We start from the raw sequence: 18341 nt of genomic DNA on the forward strand, positions 1-18341 counted from the left end.
ATCTATCTTTCCCTCCCATTTGTTGCTGGGGGTTTCTACCTTTTGCGATTTGTCCATCCAGCGCTCTGGTGAACAACAAGTTTCTCTCTGTCACAGTATTTGCCCTCTATTTTTTTCATATCAGTTCCATTGGTAGGCTTTTAAAAAAGCTTTTTCAAATAGGAGCAACACATTCAACCTGTCTGCTGGGATCTCAGCAGAACAATCCCTCATATAATTACAGAGCTTCTAAATCTGGAGGTTTCACATCTCAATGGAAGTAATACTGCTGGATTTCATTCTTCAAGTTTAATCAGGGAGTGAATTAGACCCGGGATGTCAGATTAATTAATCAGATAACTATTGGGTTGAAAAGAAACCAGCAGCTCCCTGGGCCTCAGTGGTCAGATTTGAATGTTCCTGATCTACTGAAAGTCTAAAAATGTGGCTCCTATGTTGTACCTGTGCCTTATTTTTGCAATTAAAACAATTACTGTGTCAGAGAGACACTGGCAGGGCCTTTTTGACTCTGTTGGACCGGTACTTTCAAATAAGTACGGATAATTATCCCTCCGCGGCGTGGCATTTCAAGTCTCGTGATTTGGCCATGTGACTTCCGAGCGTGCATCTCGGACAGCGCGCGGTGACTCACGCATGAGAGAGATGAGAGAGGGAACATCAGGTGCCTTCACCAGGGGGTCTGCCTGCCATTCGGGTGACACAAGCCCCCACACAGCTGCTGTTCCTCCAGTGACAATGTCCTGGGAAAATGAAGGGTGATGGGGTCCGGAGGGCGTGTGGTACACTGCCATCTCTGGAGACGGGGCACGCAAGTCTGACCCCGCACGTCTACAGCCGTGTGTCTAAACTTCTGTGCTAATCACTAACAATGGCTAATAATGCACAGTTCTACTGAGCCAAAGTTTCCTCAATGTTTCCTGTTCTCATTCTGTGCCCTTTGCACCGACTGTGAACAAGCTGTCATAGATGTTTGTGTATCTATATTTATATCAGGATGATATTGGCCTAAAAATGATGTGATCTTTTACACGTTTATTCACCAGCATGTAAACAGTAGTTAAAAATATCATGCCTTAAGATACAAATATCTCTAAAGTGTCCAGGAGTGAGTAAAGCGAGGAAAGTTGCAACGTAAAGAATCATTATAGCAATCATAAACCACTGTAATGCTGCATGATGCCCCCAATATACAGGAAATATAATCCAGTAATCATCTGGGGTTGCTATCTTTATTTAATCATTCATTTTTCCAGAACAGAGCTGCATGATTCTTCTGAGTAGGCTACCAGCAGCCTGCGTAAGCTAAGCAGGTGGTTAGTGCTTAGATGGGAGACCTCCTGGGTAAACTAAGATGCTGATGGAAGTGGTGTTGGTGGGCCAGTAGATGGCAACCTTCCCTCTGGTCAAATAAATCCCAATGCCCCAGTGCAGTGACAGGGACACTGTGCTGTAGGAGACGCTATCTTTCAGATGAGAGGTTAAACCGAGGCCCTGATTCACTGTGGTCATTAAAGATCCCATGACACTCTTGCATCACCCAGGTGGGTGCTAATCATTGGTGGTGGTTGAGGTGAGTTTCCCCCTCATCACTGTAAAGCACTTTGGGTATGTGAAAAGTATTATATATTGTCCTACAGTATATAATACCATTGTTTAAAGGCAGATGGACAAGGTTTCATTCCAGAAGAATATTTATCCTCATGAAGAAGGTCTGACATCTTTGGCTAACTTCATTGCTCATGTTTTGTCAATACTTGTAGAAGTTGTTTTCCAGCATAAATTTTCAAAATTAAGTGCAAGACTTGTCAGTGTAGCCTACCATGCACTGTACAAAGTAAATTATCATAAGCAGTTGGGTATCTTCAGCTACATATTCAGTTGTTGCTTCAATGTTAATTGCTCTGTGTGTAATTAGACCATGTAAATAGTACTACGGCAGTGTTAATAAACTTTGCCCATCTACAACAGTGCAACTTAGGCAGCTGCTTTTAGATGGGCCTATGATGGATATGGAAAGTGGAGAGAACAGCACAAGATGAGGAGGTGATTACTGCTGTAAGTCAACATTTATTTAAGCAATCATATCTGGATGATGAATTTTGCTCATAGATATGCAAGTGGGCACTGGGATCATAAACTTCATTATCAGTTATTTGGCTTTGGCAGCAACAAATCTTTCTCTCTAAATCTTTACATTTTCAGACTGAGGCTTAGCAAACACACACACACACAAAGCGAGAGAGGGAGAGAGAGAGAGAGAGAGAGAGAGAGAGAGAGAGAGAGAGAGAGAGACCCATTCATTTTACCCCGTTTCATTTGCAGGCTAAAAATATTCTTCATGGTAAATAATTTTATGATATTTTGTTGATGATGATTTCTCACACATGTATTTACCAATAACTGGTTGACAAGGCTACAGTACAAATAGCAAGCCATATTTTTTAAGAGGCTGCTTGAAAGGAAGTTACTTCAGAACCATTCCGTTACCACAATGTTTCAAAACAATTACTGTAAAAATACATTAATGTACTTTACTGAATGGAAAACTGTATTTGAAGAACCTTATTTTAAATGCCACTTTGAATCACAGCATTCCTGTAGTATTGATTACTAAGAAGCAGCTGCTTTGTCTGCTGCAATTTGGCAAATGCATGAGAGGAGGAAGGTGATATTGAGCCTGGGAGGATAGCCCGTTCTCTTTTCTTCGATATTGATCACAGATGGAGGAATCGATGGCGCTGGAGTGATGAGGCGATGGTCTGCCAGGTCTCCACTGCCAACACAGCTGACCTAACTCCCCCGGTCTGCTCCACTACCGTCCCTCCTTAACTTAATCACTGGTCTGTCAGGGAAGCCGAGAGTGAAACGGTAAACCACACGTCTGCCACAGTGTGATGAATTGTGCCCTTGTTTCATGTTCATCTTCAGCTAAAACAGTTCCAATAATATTCATTCATAACTCAGAATGCCAAGTACCTTTTATGTCCTGGTACTGTAAATGAGTGATGAATAAAAGATGCTCACACAGCATTATGCCCTGACCCAGCTCCGTAAGGATGGGCCTAAGCAGCCTTATTTCACTTTTCATTGCATGTAGGAATGAAATAGCAACATAGTATCTGGTTTGTACTTTTATAATTCAATATTGTTCAGCTGCTTCACCAAAGGAGAGATTAAAAAACACCTCTCTAGTTGAATTAGTCAGTGATATTAGACATTATTGGAATTCTCTTTGTTTGGTCTTGTAATACACTTCCAGTTGCTGTTCAAATAACTGAACACTAATGCCTAATTCAACTGCAACTCTGGCTGGCAATATGGCTGCAGCCAGAGATAATATATATATATATATATATATATATATATATATATATATATATATATATATATATATATATATATATATATATATATATATGTGCTCTACACTCTAACCGGCACACTGTTGAGGTCTATACACTGTTGCTATGTGAGTGTTACTGTGCCACGTAAATGCCACGTAATGTACTGTGAAGAAAAATATTTGATCCAAGAGCAGGGCCTCAAAGTGTCAGCGAGCTAAGCATGATGGGAAATGTTCTAAAAGAGGAAGCTTTCTACAGGGCAGTGGTACATTAATAACTTATACGGACTATGGACTCCCAATTGCCATATTCAGCCAAAGTACTAAATGAATAGTTCTCTTAGTCTGGAATGCAACCTCGACTTTAAACTCCGAACCTACTTTAAAATCCTACTATTCTGGACGATGGCATTGATCATTTACTGCTGTAACCTGTAGCCTCTAAATGCTAGCGTTCTGTCTGCCCTTACACACTGAATCTTTTTTATAAGAACCCACTCAGGTGCTGAATAGGCTTATTTCCATGCACTCCTCCATTCAGAAAACACATTTCTACAGACTGTATGTAGGTTATCTCATCTAGAATATATTATTGTAACACCTGTTTTACTGCAACACGGAAATATTGTTCCTACATAGGTGTATATCATTCTTTCGCATTGCATTGTATAAAAACAGTTTAATAGATATACTCTACAGTCAGATTAATCTACAAGGCCCAAGTCCTTATCTGGTATGTGTTCGTCGTATTCTTAGCCTTTGAAACTGCACTTCCCTCGAGGGTCATTCAACACACTTGTCCCTGGCTATGGGTATGCGCTTCTGCCAAATGCCTATAATGTAAAATATAAAATTGCTTTTATTTGTTTGCAAGAGACATTTCATATCTCAGTTTTATATCACATAGAGAGAGGATCTGTGACAATGGGACAGGTGTACAAAAATGTAAATAAATAGCTGTCAAACAAGTATTTGGACATACGAGTACATTTGTATAATCAGTATTTGCAGTTAGTCTAGTCATTTGTCTAATTAAGATAGTATTTGACAAACACCGCATCCAAGAGCTTGTTTGTCATCTACGTACTTATGTACACTTTATTTGTACACCTGTCCCATTGACGCACATCCTCTCTCAGTGTGGGAGATTGATTCCTCCGGAACACGTGCAGCCTGCTGCTCTTTCCGTTCAGCAGGCTACCAGCTCCACTGTGCCGCTGCAATGACGGACGGCACATCTTTCATAGCGGGACCAGGCAGCCCACGGGCAAGCCATTGACCAGAGGAGTCCATTCTAAAACCCTGTGGTCAACTTTGTCCCACGGTACAGCTGGTCTCATTAAATTTGTTGACCACTTGTGGGCACTATTTAACAGCAGTAAATTACACGTAACAGCTTTGTGAAATTCAGTCCGCGAACAGCTTTCCGCTATTGTGTGGGCTTTATAAGTGCACTGCAGGAGAGTGCCATGCAGGCAGCAGTGTTTGTAGAGTGTAGTGAGGCCCGGACTGCATCTTTTATTTGGTAAGTTTAAAGAATGGATTCAGCCATAAATGAGGAGCATTTAGCCGTGGCGCGCAGCTCATCTCCACATCCTGTGGGCTGCAGTGTCTGCAGGTATTTGCTCCTACCGTGCGCTACCCCACCTTATTTCATTAGTTATCTTATTATCCATCCATCCATTATCTGAACCCACTTATCCTGAACAGGGTCGCAGGGGGGCTGGAGCCTATCCCAGCATACATTGGGCGAAAGGCAGGAATACACCCTGGACGGGTCGCCAGTCCATCGCAGGGCACACACACCATTCACTCACACACTCACACCTATGGGCAATTTAGACTCTCCAATCAGCCTAACCTGCATGTCTTTGGACTGTGGGAGGAAACCGGAGTACCCGGAGGAAACCCACGCAGACACGGGGAGAACATGCAAACCCTGTGGTCTGCAGGAGATTGGGGTTGAGTAGTGCTGCTGTATACTATACATAGTACTGTTTTCTTTAGGCTGGGCATCAAGCTCAATGCATGTCTATATTAGCCCAATTTTTATATCTTGTATCTTTCTTGACAAGGTTTTTTTTAAATCCATAATGGACAAAGTGTTTGCAAAAAGTTTTAAAAACAATTGAAATTATTTTATATTTGATCAAAATTACATTTAATACAATTCTTTAAAAGAAACATAGAGATGTCTGCAGAGGGGAATGTGCCATGGAATGTTGGTTTGTGGATAAAATAACAGAATTGTTTATGGCTACTGGATTACTGCAGTACCAATGTGGTATGTCATACCTCAGGTTGAAAAAAACAATATTTTATTTTTGTCTGCCCTAGAGACTCTTTCCCTGGCATTCTCCTTGAGTCCTGACCATGCTGTGAACTTGGCAGAATAATCCTAATCATAACACAACATAACATGGGGGCGACATTAGCTCAGGAGGTAAGAGCACTCGTCTTACAGTTGGAGAGTTGCTGGTTAGATCTCCTGCCCTGGGTGTGTAGAAGTGTAACTGAGCAAGAAACCTTACCCCCATTTGCTCTTGACGAGCTGATTGGCGCCTTGCATGCCAACCTTTGGCATGTGAGTGTGCGTCTGAATTGGTGAATAATTATCAAGCACTTCGGAAAAAAGAGCTATATAAATGCAGTCCATTTGCCAATTGAATTTGATACAAAACCATGTCATTCTGCTTCAGATAAGTAATGATATCTCAGCAATGACCAAATTTGATATGATATCCAAGACCATACTTTTTGTAGAATAATCTTGAATACTCTTGAAATCAGATTTCTATTCCGCGGTAATATAAATGTAAAAGATCTGGTGAAGACCAATAAATATATAAGAACCATTTCTCTCCAAATGTAGAGTACAGTAATGGAGTCAAGTGGTGATAACAATAATTTGTTCTTTAGCTGATGCTTTTATCTAAAGCAATTTACAGTTGATAAGACGAAGCAGGGGATTATCCCCCCTGGAGCAATGCAGGGTTAAGGGTCCTGCACAAGGGCCCAACAGATGCTAACAGTGAAGTGAAATTCTTCACCTACTCTGAGCACTTGCAATGTTGTGAAATCCAGGTAGAATAAATTCTTAATGAACACCAGCCATGACTGAAAAATCAGCATGAGCGAATATGAAACACTATTATATCCTGGTGTAAAATCCAGCTATTTCAAAAGATAGCTTGAGCTGGTCAAACCATGCTGAGTATGGAGCTGGCCCGAACTGGTGAACCAGCTACCAGCTGTTTCAAAATCCACAGTAGCTTGAGCTGTTTTTTTCAACAGGGTATAATTGTTTGCTTAATTCTGTACATTTATAACATTATTTGGCAGTTAAATATGTCCTACCAAACGGGTATTCTCTATAAACACAGTGGACACAGTGGAATTATTGGCACCCTTAATAGAAACGGAGAAAATGCATATAATAAACAACATGGATAATGATATTTTATATTTTCAAACATATGTGAAAACTCTATAAATGTATTTCAATACATGTTTCAGTGTTTTTTTCTAATTTTTTCTGAAAACCACAGGTGCCAAAAATATTGGAACATGTTTTTGTGGAAATACATTTTGTATTTAAAAACCTTGGTTGATTCCATTGAATCATTCATTAATAAATAAAGATTATGCTAATAACTTTATTATTTTTTAGTTTACAGCACTTTTTGTGAAGCTTTATCCCAATACTTCTGGAGCCCACTGTATGTGATCATTTGAAATGTGGAACAGATAGAAAAACACACTTACCCATGCTCAACATCAGGGGTGCCCACATCCACTCCTGGAAGGTCAGTGTATATACTGGATTTGATGTGCTTCAGTACAAAATTAAATGTATTGATGGCCTAAAACCCATTTTACAATGCTCCCATAGGCGGGTGATTGAAAGGATACGCCAATGACCAATAACAACAAGATGTTTTTTCATCAGCAACTTTTTAATTTTCTCTCACAGACAATTGTTGCACACAGCACGCACAATAAAAAGCCAGATCTGCAGTACAAATGAAGCAGGAAAATAACAGAGCTCATTACTTATGCATTATAAAACTACCAATATTCTGGTTTGCATAAAACATGTTAAAATAATTGCAGGGCTTGTCACTGAAAGCATTTTTCTTTTAATGTGGAGGCACTAGTGGGAGTTAATAAAATGAAATAGGCAGCATAGGTGGAAAGAACTGATTGGCAAAGACTCTTGTAATTGTGTGCTTAAGTGAAAAGCACACATTCTTATAAAAATCTGATGATTGCGTAAGAGAACAATTCCCGCACACCCACAGACAAGTTCACTAGAAGCACTTTCAAAGGACGAAACAATACAATAACATACGGCAGCAGTAATCCCTTTCATTGAAACACAATGCTAATCACTGCTATTCACCTGCGTGCAGTTTGTTTTTATCTCTAAAAGCAGAACCCCTTCTGCCACCCTCTCTCACCTAGTGAGGAAGCTGGTGGAGCCGCAACCATTAAAAAGCCTGCAGCTGAATAGAGCAGAAGGAAGTGATGTCATCAGCAGGAAGTGATGTCGTCAGACAGAAGTGATGTCATCAGAAGGAAGTGATGTCATCACACGGAAGTGATGCACTCAGTGGTGCTCGTGGCACACAGCCCGCAGTCACACCTCAGGGCCACTGGGTACGTGTAGAAGGGGTCTACTTGGGTGGAGCAGTTGGGCAGCTTGACTGTCACCATGCGGGTCTCGTTATAGGTGCACACACGCTGGTAGGACTCAATGAAGGGCGGGTCCAGGACAGGCTTCTGTACATAAAGGAAAGATGCATAGTCGCTTAGTTGTACATCGCTCTGGATAAGAGCGTCTGCTAAATGCTTTGTAATGTAATGTAATGAGTGGTGTGGGGAGAAGTCAGCTTTGGATAGACAGCCAATAACCGAATGCACTGAGCTTAACAGGTGCTCATGAAAATTCTGCTAAGATACACATAGCCAATTGTGTTTAGAGGAATGCGGGTTTCCCGTAAGTGTTATTGAGACAGCCCCAAGATGCCAAAACAAAACTTATAAGAATCAAAAAAGCAAAATGCCTAAAGCTAAAATGGAAGATCCAGAGATTTGATCTTTACTATGACACGTTTTAAAGTATTGCAGATGATGCACTATGTACAAGTTAGTGTACTGAATACACAGAAGGCCACAAGCTGTAACAGGAGAGCATGAAAACACAAAAGTGCAGATTCCCCAATTCACTTAGCATATACCGCTTTAAACCAAGTAATTTACAGTTAAACCCCCCCTTTTAACTGTAATAACCACAGACAATCAGAACACATTTACACATACCCATTAGGCAAGCAGCAATCAATTCACTTATTTTAGGAGTAGCGTCAGCTTCAGGAATGTGGAAGGCATGACAGAAGCCATTGAAAATAAGCTTAACTAATAGCCTGTGATATCGCTGAAGGAATGCATAATGCCAATGACGTACTGTATTCAGAAACCTTCAAGAAATCTCTTTGCAAGAATCAAATCGCTTTAATTTATTTCATATGCCAAACAATTCAAGAACATTTTTTGAAGTACATAATATATAACCTACCATAAGTGATTTCACAAATATAGCAACATTAAAACATGTGGTCTATATTAACAGTAAGTCTTGTATACACTCAGTTAGCACTTTATTAGGTATTTATTAAACTTTCTTTTGACTTAGTGGTCTTCTGCTGCTGTAGCTTATCCTTTTAAGAGGTTTGATGCATTTTGTGTGTTCAGAGATGCTCTTCTGCATACCACTGTTGTAATGTGTGGTTATTTGTGTTACTGTCACCTTCCCGTCAGCTTCGACCAGTCTGGCCTTTTCTTCTGACCTCTCATTAACAACGCATTTTTGCACACAGACCTGCTGCTCACTGGATGTTTTTTTTGTTGTTTTTTCGCACCATTTTCCACCAAACCTAGAGACTGTAGAGATGTCTTTATATAATATACATATATAAATATATGCCACACCTTAAACACATATACATGAATTACTTTCTTGTTGAAGGTAGCAGGACAGCCTAAAGTTTAAACTGTGTATGTGTCCTCTCCTCACCTCCCAGGTCTCGCAGCGACCCCAGCAGGCGTCGGTGGTGACGTGCAGGCCCCCGCAGCCTGGTTTCCGAGCCAGGAAGGTGAACTCCCTCACCGCACAGCCGATGAAACGCCGCAGGCTGACGTGAGCCTCCCCTGCTGCAGTGGGGTCGAGGCCCGCAAGCAGCACTGCCCAGCAGAGCAGCGCTCCGCACCTCCTCGGACACAGAGAGCACAGGACACACGGTGAGCCACAGCACCTGCACTGCGTCCGACACAGGCAGCGCCATTATTATCCCGCCATAACAACCTTTTTGGAAGTCTGTCGCGAGAATCCTGCTGTACGCCTGCACCAGGAATAAATAACAAATAATCTTTTGCTACAAGTCTAATGTCTTGGAAGTCTATATTGATAAGACTGCGGTGAGCCTGCTATTCATTTAAAATCAATTTAGTGGTTGCACAAAAATCATTTGGGAGAAGTTGATATTGCAATGCTGCAATAGTTTCACAACTTTGACACTTACTTTTTGATACCAGACAAAGTTCTTCAAAAAATAAATAAATGAATAAATAAATAAATAAATAAATCTGTTGTATCCAGCTAGTGGTCTAGGTCTAGGTGGTTTTCTACTTGGACATTCCACTGCCAACCATCCAAAACTTCAGTATCCTCCTAAACTATTCTGCCAGACCTAACCTCTACCCACCTCTGACTCTCACCTTGGTATCAGTGTATTATAACACAGTCTGCCTGGATCACAGTCTGCCCAACAAACTGGCCAACAAACCCCCCCTTCACATCATCCCTCTGTGCAGTCCACACCCTATGCTCCTCAGGGCCCTGCCGTCTGACTCTTCCCACCGCCATCACAGCAGTGTGCAGATCATTCGCCACCTTCCGCTGACTTCTAAATACTCTATAAATCTTTTTATTCATTACCTGGGTCTCTCTAACACGGCCCTGTCCTGGAGAAGTCCCCGTTCTACAACTAATGCTGTAACCGAGCCACTGAGTCAGCAGTGATTCATTCTGAAGAATGGTCATATTGAGTCGGGATCTGATTTAGCTTCCGCTGTAAGTGTCATTGATGTAGTAGTTTAATTATTTTAATATGTCTAAACTATGATACAATATGTCACACTTACACTGCCATTTATATCAGAGTATTCTCATACCATAGTCTAAATTCAATTCGCATTTTGCATTTTAACATTTGACTATTGGCTCTGGGTGCATGAGTAGTTATTTTACAGTTCAGAATAATGGTGTTAGATAAATAACCCAATAACCCAATAACCCAATTATCCAGCTTCAGAGTAGAATCAGTATATTAGACACATTCATCCCAGCTGCCCAGCTCTACTGTTTTACTCAGCACTCAAGCTCAGCTAGGCTGTGCATAGAGCACAGATCATAGGTCACACAAGAGACAAGAGACAGAGCAGTGTGAATCCCCTCCAATTCTACTAGAAGAGATGCGGTCGGACACATCCACATGAGATATACTTCACTGCATGTTTACAATGACTCACACATACGTATACCAATATGTCCACACATGCACTCACACATGTAGTGAGCAAACACACAAACACATGCACACACACACAAACAAAATGAAAATTGGGTACATTTAATGATAACTAAAATATTCAAATTAAAATGGTTAAGTTGTCATGGTAATAACTATCCTCTATATGTAACTTGTATATGTCAACAATTCTGATTAAAACAAGAACAACAAGACGAAAAATAAGTTAAAAAAAATTACTGGTTCAGAAGCAGAATGACCAGGTTAGGAAACTACAGTCGAGATCAAGTTTAGAGCAGAGAAACAAGTTCTCAATGTCAGGAATTTTCAGTGGCCACTTACCATGGCAGCCCCTGTCTCAGCTCTCTCATCTGTGTTTCCAGTAGGTTACCCAGGGCAGGTCACGCTGGTGTGGGTCTCTACTGTCCTCCCTGCACTGGCTGCTGATGTGATGCCACCTGTGTCTCCTGTGCTACTGTAGCTCCAGGATCTGGGAGGGAGGGCTGTTATATCTCGGGATGCCTTGTCAATCAGGCACAGACTGGGGCGGCCCCACATGAATATTAATAATCTCTTTCTCATGATACATAACAATACCCTGAAAGCCATTTTAACACATCCGTGCCCTGTTAATCCCGTTACCTGCTCTGACCTCACCCCAGGAAGTATTCTGCCTGCGGGAAGAGTTTCAGTCAAGTGGTCTGCTCCCAGAATCCAATTGTGTCAAAATGTCCTCTTTGCTTTCCAGGTGATCCTCAGTGCTTCCTACCTGTTGCTTCATATGATTTGATATCAGGGGGGTTGAATATGCATTTAGCTGTACCACTCAGGCTTGATCCATTCCTTCTTCATTACAGATACTTCCAGTTTTACAGCCTACTTGAGAGGAAAGTTGACTTACTGCCTATAAGGTATACATTCCCCATATATGCCACGTATACATACAGTGTGTGAGAAACAATAGTTAACAATGACCATGGCAACAAATGAAATGATGAGGCCATTAATAGTTCGGTTGGATCTGGCAGGGAGCGATGGAAGGCTAGCTGAGTAGCTACAGTACAAAACTGTCTAATAACTCAGTTAGCTGCAGAGTTTTCCCAAGACAAATATGTCTGTGTTACTGAGTTGCCCAGGGATATTTCTTGACTCCACTTAATCTCCCTTTTCCTGGGTGAGGCTGTCTTCCTGACAGAGAAAATAAACAGTTTGTCTAATCCTGCCCTGCAGTGCTGCTACCACGAGCGGCAGCAGCCAAAAGCTCATTCCCCGCAATACTGCAATGGTACATTAGCTTAATTGGGAAAAGGTGGTTCTTTTGTTCCTAGCCAGCCACACGGAAGGAGGGAAAGCACATCCATATTCCCACTTCATCCATGCTCAGTGTGTTGATGGGTTTGCTGGAGAGCAGGTAATGTTGTCACAGGTGAGGCCTAGCCCTGAGGCAGTAACCTGTTATTTTTAGGTGTGTTGTGAACTTGAGTATTGTCACCAGGAGACAGGGGAGCCTGGACAGTCCTGTGCATGCCTCTAGGGAGGGATACAAATTGAGGGATGGAATCAGTCATTCACACAAAATAACAACTTGTATTTTAATTATTATGCCTGGATTATTCCTGTTATGGACACACAGGGGAAATAATATATTAGCTTAGAATGGGCTTAGCAGTTGATTTTAGAATAGTCTGTTGATTTTTAAATAGAAAATGTAGGGATCTGCTAATGTGAGTATGATCCCTTTTGGGTCAGATTGGTGTTAGATGTGGGGCATGGCTCACTGGCTCTTTGGGGGGTAAACCTACCCCTTCAATGCTCCACAAAAGCAGCACAAGAAACAAGAACATAGTTACAGAACAGCTTTAGAACCCTGTAGATAACCATCAAACTTTATCACCAATATCACAGAGCAAAGGTCATGGGATAGATGCTTTTAAAGGCAGATGGGTCACACTTTACAGTGTTCATGAATTGGCATGATCTAATGTATGTTAACATGAATTAATGATGGACAAATAGATGAATTATGCATGTAATTAACTTTTCATTAGTTAATGCATTTGTTAACACCAAACTAACATATTTGTATATGAATATTTATATATTAGCAAACCCAACTTATAATTAGTTATCCATTAACAAATACATTAACTGTCTTTTTCATTCCAATATGAATTGGGAATAACTAATGTTGTTGTTAACATTAATTAAAGTTGTCCAAATACATTAACAGAGCTGTAAAGATGAACTTCTCAGTAGTTAGTTAACTTATTGGACTTGTACAGATGGCTTTATTGGATAACTTGTCTTTTAGGTGATACATCTAGGTTAATATTTCTTTAAAACACATAAACCCTCACTGGCAGGTAACAAATATGAGGCAGATGGGAGTGGGAACAGTAGGGGGGAGAGACTGGATTACAATCGCAAACAATCGTGGAGATTGTGTGAACTGAGGGGCGGGGGTTGGTGGTGGTGGTGGTTAGGGGGGGTTGATGGAGGGGTGAGAATGGGATTGCGATCACAGACTGGGAGACAATTTAGCGTGAATAAATTGATTCATCAAAATGAATACAAGTTTGCCTAATTTGTCCAACAGTCGTGTACTTTGTTGTTAATTTTTCTGTATGTTTTAGTCAAGCCGTGGGTGAAAATTTGTATAAACACTAGTGCCCAGGAAAGAGTCCCTTGTTACCCCCAGGTTACGTACAAAAATGGCAGGTCACTGTTCTATGGATCTACCTTTATATAAATATGCGACATGACAGAATAATGATCACCATATACAGATATAGCAAATGGCACTGCTGAACTGTGCACTCCATATACCAGAAACATCCAGGCCTCAGAAAGTAATGATTCAATGGGGCAAAAATGGCCTCTAGTGTTCATGATTGGTATTTTTTCAATAGAAGAAATGCAACGACCAGATGTAGGGAAGCATCTAAGCAGACCCACACACACAAACAGAACCACACACACACACACACACACACACACATACACACAGGCACAGGCAAACACACACGCACACACAAACAAACTTTTCCATTAAAAAAAGCTTTTCCTTTTCATAATAAAACATATAATTCTAAGTTCTGGATCTCAGTAGTATTTATGATATCGGAAATAAAGGAACAGTGCTTGGTAGGCTCCTGAAAAACTGGATTAAATAAATAAAATATTTATTTGGAAATCACATGAGAACCAAATAAAGAATAAATACCAATCCATACTGCTTTGCAAACTCATACATTGTGTACATCTCCCCTGCAAGAATCACGTGGAATAGTCATGCAGGAACTGCGCCTGAGGAATTTGGTTGTCATGGGTACAGCGTTCTGTAAATGGCAGTAGGCTGCTGCACTGAGAAAGCGAGTACATTTGCCCTTTGCAGCACTCATTTTTTACTGTAGGCTTAAGCTATGGGAATTTGTCACTTACAGTAAAGGACCGTATGCTCATTCTTAATATTGCTGTTGTGGCATTAGCTTTATTCCAATAAAAAGAGATGTAAAATTAAAAACAAACTCTATACTATCAATAAAATGTATCAGGGTTTTAAAGATGTTAAACCTCGTGCAGTGGTATTTAAACATTGTTAACTTACTTTTATTGGGGTTGGAATTTGATAATTCCTTTTCTTTTTCATATTGATTCCAAGTTTCCAAGTTTAGTTTTTTATTATATTGTGCAAAATGCTGACTTGTATAAACAGTGCGTTGATACAATCTGACCTAGTGCCGCAGAGCTTTGAGTTACACCAGTGTAAAATGTCAAGGGGAGAAATAGGGACAGTCACCTACCAGCATTTCACAATGAAAGCCTGCTACATGCAAATCATTTTTTGCTACATGCAAACCAAAGGAAAAGCATATTTTCCCCTTCCTTTTAAAAAAATATTTACATATACAGATAAGCACCCCACTCCCCCCCAAAAAGAATCCATCAGAACACAAGCCTCACATCAACTGTCCGTTTAAAGCAAAATGCCAGTTGCAATACCTGTTTAAACACTAAGTGTAAGGGGCTTATGATGGAATTTGTGCGGCCATTTGCTTTAAATCAGGTGCAATTTAATTTTTTGAGAGAAATGACCAGATTACTCTCAAATTCAATAGACCTAACTTCATTATGTAAAATGATTGTTTTAAAACTCAAACCTGCGGTGAGATATGCTATTTCTACAAGTAGTGTAGGTTTTTATCTGACATTTTCAGAAAAATGCTATTTAAACTGTTGAATTGCTATTATTAAATTGTTTGCGTTTGAGTCAGAACAGAAGTGCAAATATCGAACCAGATTCGGTCTGTGGTTATTCATTCACGTAGAATATTTTTCACCTGCAGATGGCGCTCAAGTAGTAGCTTTTCTAATTGATCAAACCTCTTCGGCAAGAGAAATAAATATGACTTTGTAGCAACATTGTAAAAAATGATATCTGATACAGCAATACATACAATCTAAAATATGTATCAGATAATGTGCGAGTTCTGTGATACGTTCTGTTATGAAAAGCCAGTCTCATATGTAAAGAAGAATGCAAATAGTCAGCACCCAGGATACAAACCATTATCTGACCATCAGATAGCAGGGTGATTCCCAGTGCCGTGTGTGTCGCAGCTGGGAATATACAGTAGGCAGAGGTAGTTGATTGGATATTAGTTGCTAAATTCAAATGAAAACCAGCTTGTTGCAACATATAAATATAAAAACACAGAATGTGCAACAGAACAGGCACACGTCTATCACTGCTTTATGCACAGCCTACTTTATGAATGTTTGCTGTTTAATCCAGATTCATCTTCATTTCTTTCATATAATGTTTTTGGAATTACGATCACGGTTACAGTACCTATGTAAATTGATCCTGGATCAGTTTTACCCAGAGCTATATTTAACCTTTAGGTCCCAGCTGTTGCTTGTCGTTGTCCACCACGTCCACTTTCCCTCGAAGGTGTGGACCTCCAAATCTGCGCCCTGTGGGTGGAGTTAATCGTACTGCACAACCTTCGCTACTCATTCAGTATCAGTACTTCCAAACAAACATTGTTTATGGCTGAACCTGCGTCAAAGTAGGACAAACGGACTGAAACGCTTTCTGACTTTTTGTAAGTATACACATAACGACACACAAATTGACATGCTTTTTTTGTACAAAACCCAGGGTCAGTACATTCGTCATTTCGATGAAATAGTCAAGACTACCCTATACTATAAGTTACCACGTCAGTAAAATGTTAAGATTTTTTTGTAGAAGAGGCCGTTCTGCTACTTGTTACTACTTTAAATCAAATAACGACGATTTGCGCCGCATACATCTTTTGCATTGCGGCTGATCTTACAGCACTAGTGTAACACGTGCACAGTGGGAATCTATTTTCGGCAGTGACAGGTTCCGAACATCCAAGCGTCTCTTGCTCTATCTGACATTCCAAGTGTCAAAGTGCGTGGCATTTAGTCCCGGCTGACCCTGCTACAGCTTACATTTAAAACAGGAAAAAATCTTTAGGTTTTCTGAAAATATATATTTTCCCACACACATTTATTTTGCGTTTGTGCTCGTATTTGCAACAGGTGTATAACTTGGGTTGACGTTGTTTATCTTGCTGTGTGCACCTAAATCGGAATGTATGTATGCATACTGCTAGGTGCTTCTTTCTGAAGCAAGTTTAGGTTCGGATACACAGGACGAGTATTTTGGAGAATAGAGCAGTATATTTGGTCTGCAAATCATTGTCATTGCCTGAGAGAAAGTTAATGTTGCAGTACAAGAGTACTCATGTCTGCTTGTTTTCTTCTGCTTTGTTTTTTGTAACATTAATTGATTTCAAACTTCCGTTCTGTACTTTATTGGAGTGTACTATACGCAAATATATTTGCCCTTGACTTACAAATGTACATCTTATATTAAATTAACATTCCATACAACATACAGCTGGAGGTTTACTGGCGCAAAGAATACACAAGTTACAGAAACTTTCTCTATGTTGCAACAGCACTGCTGTGCTTATAAATAAATTATAAAAAAATGAATATCATATGATATAAATATTATATAAAGCTTTGGTGGTGTGGGGAGCAAGGGCCGTGTGGATCTGCTGGACATTCTCTGCTCTGTGTGTGAGATTACTATGTGCTACGTATGCATCATGCGCCATGTTGTACTGCAAGCTCTTGTCCTGGTTCATCGATAATTGTTCTTGATAATTGATGCGTTTTGGCACACCTTGACCTTTCACTCCCACTCAGCCTACTTTCTTGGTAGGCTTCCACAAATCCACTACCCGCAGGAGCCGCACCTTGTACAACTGAAAACAGGGCTGGGGTGTGTTGCTGTTTACATATTTACTAGGTGCTAGCCTTATGTTCCTATCAGAATATTCACTGCTATAAAGCACTGTGGAGTGTGATAAAATGCATTTGTTATCATGCAGTCGGTGTGGATTCACAGCCCAGTTATGACTCTCAGTTATGACCATGTGTAAAGTTGAACAAAGTAGTAACCCACCTCTGGTATTTAGTCATGATGCATGACTTCACAGTACACTTTATGTGGGGCTATATGTGGTACATAAGGACCCTTGGGAAATATGGGCATTTTAGACTTTAAAGTGCCATATGAATGTGTCCCTAAGGAGGCATAATGTAACAGTTTAAGTATGGAACAGTATTTTCACAGTACTTTAGCACTGTTCTGATTACGTTTGTTAAAGTGTCTCCATGAGCAGGAATAGGAGTTCTGTGTAGATTGAGTTCTGCTCTGACTGTCCCTTTAAACTCATAAAATGATAGAGCCCATCTGAAAAATTGTCCTTTGTGAACTGACTACTAACAAAGGCAATACAGTTCCACAGAAATTATTGTAACATAGCAGAAATGCCACATTGAACTCCAATGCTTTTGACAGCTAGAGCTATGGCAACAGCAAAACCTCTGTTGTTGTTGTTGTTGTTGTTGTTGTTGCTAGAGTGGCCAACTTTGGCTTACCTTACTGCTATCAGTTCTGCTGTCAGTACAGTGTGAATTTCTATAACATCGCCATGATTGCAAGATGTTACTAAAAAAATTTAATCAGTTAAGTGGAAGTGTCTGTATTTATGTTATTTCGGGACTTGCACACCTAGTAACAAAAAGGCAAACAAATGCACCATTTGTGGGTGGTGTAGCATTTCATGGCATAGCTCAGTTATTGGCAGTTGGACCTTGTACTGGAAACCACAGTCAGGCCTCTGGGAGTTATATTCAATTTGCCAGTTCTTGGCATACTGTTCCTAAAAATTAAATAAACAAATAAACCTTTGTTGCCAGAGCAAAACATTATGAGGATATCCTCATTTTTATATGTGTACTGTATAAGTAGATGAAAAATTATGTTCTGAAAATGTAAAATGAAAGTCATGTTCATCCTG

The 18341-nt window shown here is 40.2% G+C and overlaps 2 protein-coding genes across 2 annotated transcripts in view; one reads left to right on the plus strand and one right to left on the minus strand.

Annotated features, from left to right (window-relative positions):
• Positions 1-7906: 7906 nt before the first annotated feature.
• Positions 7907-11634, minus strand: gphb5 (glycoprotein hormone subunit beta 5). Its single transcript, XM_061218900.1, has 4 exons — positions 11575-11634; positions 11275-11422; positions 9420-9612; positions 7907-8125 (listed from the first exon to the last, which is right to left on the minus strand). The coding sequence occupies exons 2-4, from the start codon at positions 11301-11303 to the stop codon at positions 7934-7936; spliced, it is 414 nt and encodes a 137-aa protein (XP_061074884.1). The 5' UTR covers positions 11304-11422; positions 11575-11634; the 3' UTR covers positions 7907-7933.
• Positions 11635-15920: 4286 nt separating this feature from the next.
• Positions 15921-18341, plus strand: part of syne2b (spectrin repeat containing, nuclear envelope 2b) — a 137055-nt gene continuing 134634 nt past the window's right edge. The window contains exon 1 of the mRNA XM_061251223.1: positions 15921-16040. The gene's annotated coding sequence lies outside the window, so the exon portion shown is untranslated. The remainder of the gene's footprint in view (positions 16041-18341) is intronic.

Source organism: Conger conger, chromosome 1 (assembly GCF_963514075.1).
Source record: "Conger conger chromosome 1, fConCon1.1, whole genome shotgun sequence".
In the NCBI taxonomy this organism is placed as follows: domain Eukaryota; kingdom Metazoa; phylum Chordata; class Actinopteri; order Anguilliformes; family Congridae; genus Conger; species Conger conger.

Coding starts and splice junctions, on each gene's coding strand:
- gphb5 (XM_061218900.1), bottom strand. CDS start 11,303: ATGAGAGAGCTGAGACAGGGGCTGCCATG. Junction 9,613..11,274: donor CTGAGACAGGGGCTGCCATG/GTAAGTGGCCAC, acceptor GTGTCCGAGGAG/GTGCGGAGCGCTGCTCTGCT. Junction 8,126..9,419: donor GTCGCTGCGAGACCTGGGAG/GTGAGGAGAGGA, acceptor CTTTATGTACAG/AAGCCTGTCCTGGACCCGCC.